Source organism: Callorhinus ursinus, unplaced genomic scaffold, assembly GCF_003265705.2.
Source record: "Callorhinus ursinus isolate GAN/ISIS: 27379988/994484 unplaced genomic scaffold, GSC_fseal_2.0 scaffold32, whole genome shotgun sequence".
NCBI classification, from domain to species: domain Eukaryota; kingdom Metazoa; phylum Chordata; class Mammalia; order Carnivora; family Otariidae; genus Callorhinus; species Callorhinus ursinus.
Window position 1 is genome coordinate 11351456 of NW_027397094.1, and position 10011 is coordinate 11361466.

At 49.1% G+C, this 10011-nt stretch overlaps 1 protein-coding gene across 1 annotated transcript in view; it reads right to left on the minus strand.

Annotated features, from left to right (window-relative positions):
* Positions 1 to 9315, minus strand: part of RYR2 (ryanodine receptor 2) — a 728853-nt gene extending 719538 nt beyond the window's left edge. Inside the window, exon 1 of the mRNA XM_073878937.1 lies at positions 8937 to 9315. Within this exon, the coding sequence (XP_073735038.1) occupies positions 8937 to 8984 (48 nt within the window). The 5' untranslated portion in view covers positions 8985 to 9315. The remainder of the gene's footprint in view (positions 1 to 8936) is intronic.
* Positions 9316 to 10011: the final 696 nt, after the last annotated feature.

A 10011-nucleotide genomic window follows, 5' to 3' on the forward strand; every position in this document is an offset into this window, starting at 1 on the left:
AGGAAGGAAGGAAGGAGGGAAGGAGGGAAGGAGGGAAGGAAGGAAGGAAGGAAGGAAGGAAGGAAGGAAAAGAAATATGGAGTGCTATCTTTCTCTCAGGAGAATGTGTTTTGTGGGTGTGAGAGACCAAAATTTCTTAATGAAAATTTCTTTGAATGTGAAACAAATACAAACTCCAGTGAAATCTCAAAGAAGTTAAATCATAATTCCTTTTAGTGTGATAACCAGAAACCCACTGTGGAAAACAAGTGAGCACAACTTTTAATGGCTAGAAAGTCAGTGTGACTGACCTTAACAAGGTCCCAACTCCTTCAACACTCAGGGATTTGATTTTTCCTGTAATTTTTGTTTTCTTGTCTCTTTTTTTTTTGTCCTCCAAAAACATATCTTTTACTTTGTATCTTTGGTTATGTATTAAAATACAAATGAAATTCATGGGATCACGTGAACATTAGGAGTCAGATTCTAAATTCAGAGGGAAATAAAATATTTTAAAGTTTCATTAGAAGTGGAATGAGTGTGCAAAGTTTTTTAAATCTTAAACTTTTTTTTTAATATTTTTATTGTTATGTTAATCACCATACATTACATCATTAGTTTTTGATTAAATCTTAAACTTTTGTAAGGGGAAAAAAAAGTGCTTGCTGTAGTGGACAAAATAAATTGGCCACAATGAGTTGTGACTCTGGCTGTGTTGATGGGGCTGTATGAACCTGTGTCCCTCACTCACCAATCACACGCAAATTTCCCACGTGCACATTAAGAAGTGTGTGTCCTCGTGAACGAGCGTGTGCTCAAAGCAACCCCTGGGTAACTCCTACCTCGGCCCTCCTCAGACCAGCAAGGCCCCATCGCCCAGCGAGTTCCTACAGCACGTTCTGCTGTTTTGGTCACTTTGCCCTGCATCTGCATAGCTCCCCAGATAGATTAAGGTTTTCTTCCAGTAAGTTGGCAAATACTCATCATCAGTTGGTCACTGTGCACAGCCACCTAGAGGAGGTCTCACCTGGGCAGCCAATGGCTCTGGCTCTCTCGGTCCCTTACTCTGGCAAGAACCCTGCTTGGTTAGGGAGCATGGAGGCAATGACAGGCAGGTGCCCTGGACACTCCAAGTTAGTGGCAGGGAAAACTTTCCAATTTCTGTTTCATTGCAAAAAAAACATCACTATAGAACTTCTGCTGGGCCACAGGAACCAGGAAATACACCTTCCATCTGGGCTTTGAGGTCAACTGTCATGTTTTAGGAAACCCCAGAAATACGGGCCACTTGTTCACAACCCAAGTACCAGCAAGCCAGAGAAGCCCTTCGAAGCTGAGACAGTAGAGGAGATTAGCAAAAAAGTTCATTAGGAGTTCAGTGACTGACCAACCCTGTGATCTACCAGGATGAGAATTTCCAGGGATCCCCAAATCATTGAAAGTACACATTTCCAGCACAAGGGCACAGTTGTTGGTTTTATTATAGCCATCCCTGTAAATGATTTGAGTTTGGCTGACCCCAGGGAATCAACACGGCAACAAGAAACAACCTCAGAGGGGCCCTCAGAGCTAAGTCCCTGTTTGATCTTCCCCAGAAGAATTTTTATAGGACACCTCCGACCCCAAAGTTCCACAACCCCTCATCTTCCAATGTTCTTCCCGTGATTAACAGAGATGAAAATAAGTGAATGAAGCTGCTCCACTTGAGGCCCCTGCAGTGCCCTGGAAGTCATTTCACCATCTAGAAACTTCTCACTTGAAATACAAATTCTGACAGGGTCCCCCAGGGGCTCTCTTGAGCAGCCTCCATCACTCAGACCTACTTAAGTCTTCGTTTATTCTCGCTCCTTAGGTCACCTGTCTCCGTAACTTCCCTCTCTCAAATGCTCCTCACACGCCTGGCGCCAGATGCCCTCCCCACCTGGCCCAGGAGCCCCCGCAGCCCTCCCACAGCCGACCAAGCCGACCATCACGCCTCCTCTCGCCTCCTCTCAAAACCTAACTGCCTACCCTCCTACTCTTCTGCCTCTAGGAGGGATCTTACTAACACTCTCCCGCCCCCACTGTTTGCCTACTCCCCTCACCACAGATTCCTTCTTTCTGCCCTTGAACACATTCACGTGATTTTCCCATTTAATCGGGGGAGGAGAGAGGGTGGAACTCCTCTCTTGTCCTAACCATCCATTGCCATACGATTCCTCTCAAACCTGTCCTTGTAGGGAACGCCGTGCTAAGCATCATGGGAAATGAATGCCCCCCCCCCCCACCTCCGCCACTCACCAAAACAGTTGCAACCCTCCCACAGAGCACCAGGGGACCAAAATTCGGGCCACGAATAAATGGTAAAATGTGTGGAACTGGGACACTCAAGAGATGGTCCAAGAAAGGTAAAGTCAGAACTGGCTGGAGCAATCCAAAAGCTCCAGCAGGATGGGGAACATGTAAGGGGTCAAAAGTCAGATCATGAAGGGTCATGAGCCAAGTAGAGCAGTTACACTGGATGTGACAGGAAGCTGGAACTGGGCAGGGGTGGCATGAACACAGGGTTTTAGGAGGATTCAGATCGCAGGAGACTTCAAGGTGGGCTGCTAATGGCTGGTGGGGGCGGAGGGCCGATGAAGGTCAGAACAAGTACTGGGATATGAGAGAAATCTAAATCTGAGCCAGATGCCAAGGAAAACACCACAGGGGACGATGTCAAATGAGGTACGAGGGGAGGAAAAAAGAGCTCAACCAATGCATGCGGCGCCTACCATAAGCCAGGCACTGCAATAGGTTTTCCCAAGAATCCTAGCACGTGATCTTTAAAAATCCCTCTAAGATGCTTAATATGATCTTTATGGTGTGAGAAAAATTTCTTAAATTTTTCCCAGGTCCCTAAGCTAGGTGTTGGTGGAGAAAGGCCTCAGACCCAGGTCGTCTGAAGGTTAGGACCACACTGGTGTTTCGGAGCCAGAACTTAAAATGGCAGCGACACTGGCCAACAGAGCCACCAGGAAGAAGAGCCACTCAGGGGACCGAATACACATGAGCTCAGGATGGTATATCCAGAGGTAGGAGGGGAGTCAAAACAGAGGCCACAAGAGCTGGAAATAAGGGGCTGAGGACTCTCAGATCTGGGGGGAGGGGGGTCTCCTACAGGAAGGAATGACCTTGAGAAAGTTCCTATAATTTCTCTGGCTCTCAGAGTTGGATGAGGTTATTGTTAAGTCTTTTCAAACTCTTACTCCCAGGAACCCAGACTTTGTGGCACAGATAAGATCATGAAGGCAGAAGAGACAGAACAGGAAATGGGAGAGAATCTCTGGGGATAATCACAGACTTGGAGTTCAAGCAGCAAAAAGAGCCCCAAAAAGCATGAACTGAAATGTATAATGACTCCAAATGTGCCGTGTGTCCAAAGGCAAACAGAGGAGCTTCCAGAGGGAGGGCGAAGTTAGCAGACTGTGAGGCGTTCTAAAGGAACAGGGGTGGAGGGGAGCATTTCTATTTGGCATGGAGGAGGTTACTGGAAACATCCAGCAGAGTGGTTCTGACGGGTAAAAGAAGCTAGATAGCAATTACAAGCAGGGGAAGAGACAAGTAGTGGGTGGAGACCATACTGGGAAGAGCTGAGCAGCAATATGAGGCAGGGGGGGTCAGACTCAGACATTGTGAGGTGGGAGAAATGACCAAAAAAAAAAAAAAAAGAAAGAAAGAAAGAAAAGAAATGACTGTGCTTCAAGATCCACCAGAAGGAACAGTGGTGAGGGAGGCAAAGAAAGAATGGAAAATGTGTACGAGAGTCCCGTCCTGGACCAGGGGGCAAGCACTGGGGTCTAGAGAACCTGCAACTTTAGAGAAGGAAAGAAGCTTCCTTGTCAGTGGCTAGAAAGGCGGGACCAGATTTGGACAGTGAACTCTGGGAAGAGGAAGAGGATAAAATGGGACAGTGGGTTTAAAGCTACTCTGTAAGGAAGAACAGTGCTCTGTAGGGTTTAAAGCTACTCTGTAAGGAAGTGTGGTGTTCTGTAAATGACTTTTCTGACATTCTTCAGAGATTTTCACACCTTCTGTGTTACTCCATGCCACTGAACGTCTGCATCCCCCTAAAAGTCATATGTACACCAAACTGCTAACTCCCAGTGGGAAGCTAGTAGGATGTGGGTCCTGTAGGAGGTCAGCAGGTCAGGAGGCTGGGACCCTTATGAATGGAATTCACGCCCTTAGAAGAAGAAACACAGAAGAGATGATTTTTCTCTCTCAGCCATATGAGGATACAACAAGATGACCATGTGCAAGCCAGGAAGAGGTCATACGTTGCATCTGCCAGCACCCTGATCTTGGATACCCCGACCTCTAGAACGGTGACAAAATAAATGTTTGCTGTTGAAGCCGCCGAGTCTATGGTACTGTTATAGCAGCATGATCAAGAGAGCCCCTAATTTGGAGGATGACACTGGGCCAAAGCATCTTAGCTTCCTTATCTGCAAAATGGGGGGGCGGGCAGGGGCAGAGGTAGACCAGGTGATGTTTTCTAAAGGTCTCCTCCTACCCTAATATCCTAGAATTTTTTGCATGTGTTTTTTTCCTCCTGATTGTTCCATGCCAGCCCCTAAATCTTTTCTTTGCGATTATAATTGCAAACCACATCTCTCCTTATTTTGGATGCTTCCTTCACACCGAATATCACACCGTGCATACAGAAGGTGTTCGACAAATGTTTCTCTGAATTAACAAAATGTCCAAAATGTCACAGTTTCAGGAGACAAATGTGTGCTTCAGTGCCTCTCACTCTCCCCAAGGGCTGTATCTACAGGAGCACGGTCCCCAGAAGTTGCAATTTTTTCTCAGTGAATTCAGCCTTTATAAAAACACTTATCTGAAGCCCAAGTACAAATAAGACTGAATGTCAAATAAATTAGTGCCCTAATTGTTTCAGAGTCTGCCCTTCCTGGGAATGTGTACACACCAGTTTTTGAGTAAAAAAAAAAAAAAAAAGTCCAATTATGCAAGCCTGGGTGTGCTTTCCAGCAGATCCTTAAAAAAAAAAAAAAAAACCACAGTGCATATCTATCTAAAGCTCCTCATGCCTTCATTATCAAGGGAGGAAAAAGGTGCAAATTCCCACCGCTCACTCAGAGTCTTTTTCTTTGTACTCTGCGACATTCCTACAGCTGACAAAAGCGACTGGGTATCCTGTTTGCTGCAAAGCTAAAACAGACTTGAACTGCGGATAAGCAGCCCTTCTCTGCTGGAAAGGACACAAGCCTAAGATCTGAGTTTTAGTCTTAGTTCTGCACTGTTGAGTCCCTGACTCTGTGCCGTTAACCTTCCTGTACCTCTCCAAACGGGGCTAAACATTCCAGCCCAATCTCTATTACACCGTCGGGCACTGGTGCTTATACTTTATGATTCTTACTATTAATTGCTGAGTACTTTCTAAAATGCTTCTTATCATTATCCACAAGATGGACACGCACTGTGAAGAAATCCACAGTGTTCATTCTGCAAAGGAAGGCGGGAGGAGAGCTCGCGCATTCCCATCGGAGTAATTTTTGCAGCCCCAATTCAGTTTTCAATCTCAGTCTATGCCTAAGTACAAAAGTAGATGCCACGGTGTATACCGAGGGTCACTCAACTTGTCTATGCAAATGAAAGAAAGGTGAAGTACTTGGAAAAATCAACCCTTGACCAAGGTCATTTTACATCATGGATTTTCTCCAAGTCAAGGATTCCCCCTCTAAAATTTTGTAACATTGCTTGAAAAAGAGAGAGGGGCATCACTACGAAGATCCATGGTTTTAAATACCAAATTACAGCTCACTGACACACAAGGAAGTTAATGAAAATTTTACAATAAAATAAACCACACATTCCAAATCACGGGCATGTCGGGATATGACAGTGAATAAATCCATTACGGGCTGAGGGCTCATTTTATGACTGGATTCTGTTCCAGCACATCCAGAGTTTACGCGTCCACATTCTCAATTTCTCTCAAAGATAAACACATCAGAATGGGCATGCTTCCAGCTAGTGGGGCAGCCACTGAATCAAAGCTGATCTTCCATCTACGTAAGCACTTGAAAGGAATGTTAGCAAACTCCCAATCGCATAACGGAAAAGAGATGGGAGAGGGCCTGGCACAGACTAACCAGTGACAAAACTCCCCTTCACAGATGAGGAATTAATTCACAGCAGTGGCCATAACTCATGGACACAGTTCATTAAAGATTTCACCTCTGGTTCCCTTAACAGTGATCACAAACCTCTTCTAGAAAAAGAAGAGAAAAGCTTCATGGACAGAAGGATGCCAAGGATGCGTCAATGAGCTACAGTGCTTGAATAAAAATACAAGATAATACTTAAGGTGCTCTAATCAGGTACAGGAAACGATCAGTCAGCTTCACTAGTCCTTAATTAGGACTCCTAATGACTGTTATCTTTTTTTTTAAACACAATAGTTTTGTCCGTAATTCCTAACTATTTTATCCAATATATAAATTGTTAATACTCCCTGGATCATTAGCTTGAAAGAAAGAGAGAAAAGAAAGAAAGAAAGAGAAAGAAAAGACCTAATGACAAGATGGCAAGATTGCACACTACAAAGAAATGCCCCAGAAAAAATAAAAAAGAGATGAATTTACTATAAGAATGACATTCTCTCCGTTACTAACTCCATTTACCATTTCTGAGCCATTCACATACTCAGGTTAAGAGAATAAAATGTAAAGGAGCCAGGGCAGGAGGCAGAGGAGTTGGTAAAGGATTTCCATATGAAATTGTAAAACTTAGAGGAAAAGACATGTTTTCTTTTTAGATGTTAAGCTACACCAAAAAAAAAAAAAAAAAAAAATTCCCCTGCTCCACTGTGCCACCTCTTTCAAGGTCATTTATCATCAGCACAACCTACGGATGTTTTATTAAAAGAAAAATCCCAGCCTAGGACTGCCAGATCTCTACACAGGACCCACTTATCAAAGGTGTTGCTCAGGCTGACAGGCACTGTTGAGTGGCACAGAGTTAACATTACTTTATATGTGCAGAACCCCATCAGCAAGCACATTACCCCCGTCTCTATTAAGTATTCTGATAACACCACCTCCAACCAGCTTGGCTTAACATTTAAGCCTGCAGGAAGCCCTTGAGTGCCTGAAGCCTTCCAAAATTTTCTAGCTGATTTTAACCCTATAGAGTATGAAGGAAAAAAACTGAATTTAAAAATTACCCAGCAACTAAATATTTTGTCCATCTGAACAAAAAAGATCTCGTGGTTTGGAGAAAAAATATTTCCATGTGCCTCTTATTTTTTTAAACCCTTACAGTTTTTCACTTAAAAAAAATAATAACTTGTATGACTAGTAGGCTTAAAACATTCCCCATGAGCAAGGTTTTAGCAGACAGGCTCTTCAGAGCCGGATTTTGGGCCAATAGTACTTCTAACAGCATATGTAATGGTGCATAACATGCAGCCATTCCTTCAGATCATTCTCCATCTTATGCAGACCCTGGATTTTGTCCTTTCCAAAGGCTTACCGCCCCCACCCTAAATATTAAAGGAAAATGAACGCCTTAAAACAATAAGAAGAGCAAAAGGAAAAAAAAAACGGTCACTTACAATGTTCTCCGACAAATTTACCCTTTCACTTGTTCAGCTCCCAGATACATCACCTACACTATTTTCACACCTAAAAGTTACTGTCTGGTTAATATTTCAAAATTTCAGCATCTCGATGATTTGCGTAACTATGGAGGTAATGGGGAAGTGATCTCTTTTGCACTGTTGAGGAAAGAAGTGACAGCAGAAGCTGCAGTCCTCGGGCGGGGGTGGGGGAATCCTGGAAGGGAGTATCTTTCCGAGACAAGTGCAGGAAAGGATGGAAAGGATGCTGCAAATGCTAACTAGGTTATTCTTAAAGTGAAGTTACGGCATTTTCTTTTGCCAAGAGGCTCTCCAGTCCCAGCTTTGAGGTGAGCAATGCCTCAGCCTGGGAAGTATCTGCAGCGTTCGAACAAATCAGCGAGAGGAAGGAGCAGTGCCAAGAGGTACTTAAGGAGAAAAAATTGTATTAGTGTGGAGCCAACCTTTCCCTGCTGCCACCCAGCGTGGAAATTCCGGGCAGCCACCCTGCCCTTACACACACACATACACACGCATACATACACGCACACACACTTTGCTGCCCTAGGCATTCAATAAGCCAGCATTTAGAGAACGACACGTTCACAATGTCCCCGCCACCCCCGCGCGCGCGCGCACACATTCTCTCTCTCTCTCTCTCTCTCTCTCTCTCTCCCGTCTCCCATCCCTTCCACGTTCCGCAAGCGGTCGAAGCACCACGGCCCCAGCGCCGGGGAACCGCGCTGACCACCGGGGCGACTCCCCCTCCCCTCCGCAGCACCCGGACTTGGGGGAGCTCCGGGGGCCGCGTCCCGCACCCCCTCCCCCCACCCCGGGACCAGCCGGCCGCGGCGCGCTCTACGCCAAGTAGGAGAGTCCCCGGGTTGCGCGACAGCGCGCGGGTCTAGCCCGCAAGCCAGAGACACCGCGCCGAGGCGGAATTCCCGGCGACAGCCAGCGTCCCCGCCGGCCCCGAGCCCCGCGGGCCACCCGGTCCGCACCCTCCCCCGCGGCGAGCCGGAAGGCGCCAGCCCCGCCACAGGTCAGGCAGGACGGCCCCCTCCTCCCTGACTCCCGCGGCTCCGAGGCGCCGCTCCGAGGCGCCCCGGGACCCAGGCTGCGCGCCTCCCGCCCGCTCGCAGCGCTCCCGCCGCGCTCCGGCCCCGGCTTCCCCCACGCGCGCACCGGCACGCACCCTTCCCTCCCGTCGCCCCCACACGGCTCCTCTGGAGCCCCCGGGGCACCCCGCCCCGCCCGCGCGCCCCCGCTGCCGCCGTCGCTCCGCCGGGCCCCGGCCGGTGGATGCGCCGGCGCCCCGGTCCCCGGGGGGAAACACGGGATACGCGCCGCTTACAGTTCGCAGGAACTGGATCTCGTCCTCGCCCTCGCCCCCATCGGCCATGGCTCCGCGCCTTCTCGCCGGGGCTGGCCCCCGAGCCCCGCGGAGCCCGGCGGCGGTGGCGGCGGCCCCTCGCGCTGCCTCCTGCCGCTGCTGCTGCTGCCGCTGCTGCCGCTGCGCTGCCCGGAGCCGGGGGCGGAAGGGGCCGCGGCGGCCGGGTGCGAGCGCCGGGCGGTCCCCGCCTGCAGAGCTGGGGGAGGAGGCGCGGGCGGGGGCGGCCGAGGCGGGAGCCTCCCTGCGCCGCACTGTGCGGGAGGAGGGCGACCCCGCAGCCCAGCCGCGCCGGCCCCGCGCTCCCTGCCTGCCGCGGCGGACTGCTCGGCCCCGGCTCCCGCGAGCAAGTGCGCCGAGCCCGCCGAGCCCGGGCTGCTGCCGCGGTGGGGGCGGGGAGTGGGGGCGGCGGGCGGGGAGGAGCTCGCCGGCTCCCCTCTGCTGCAGGTAATCCGCAGCCCGCCGCTCGGGCCCGCCAAACCCGAGGCCCAGCGCCGCTTACTGGCTGCGCTGGGTATCGGAGCCCTAGAGCACCGACGAGCGCACAGCCGTCCACCTGCGCGGGTCTGGAGCCCCGCGGCTCTTACACCAGCCCCTCCGACCTTGGGCGAAACCCAGGGCTCAGCGTTCCTTCCTCCCGGAGGGGGCTTCGGAGCTAAGTGCCGCAGCACTTCGGATGGCACGCAGGAATCATCTGTCACCCGGATGCACGGAGTGGGTAATCTAAAATTAAGTTACCCAACACAGGGTATTTTAAACTTGGATTTCGTCTATTCCTGACCAACAAGAAAATTCTGCAGTATCTAGTCTCCGTGTACCGTGCTTTTCGCTGGTCATCTATACAAAGTGCACGGTGCACAGAACTTTAACAAATTCTTTCAGCAAATATATGGCGAGTGCCTATGCCAAACACCTGTGGTACAAGACAGGCGTTAGATTAGAAGTGTAAAATTTAAATCAACGACGAATTGCAATACAGGAGGGGAAAGAATAAATTTGAATCACTGATGAGCTAAACAGACTTTGGTAGCCATTATCT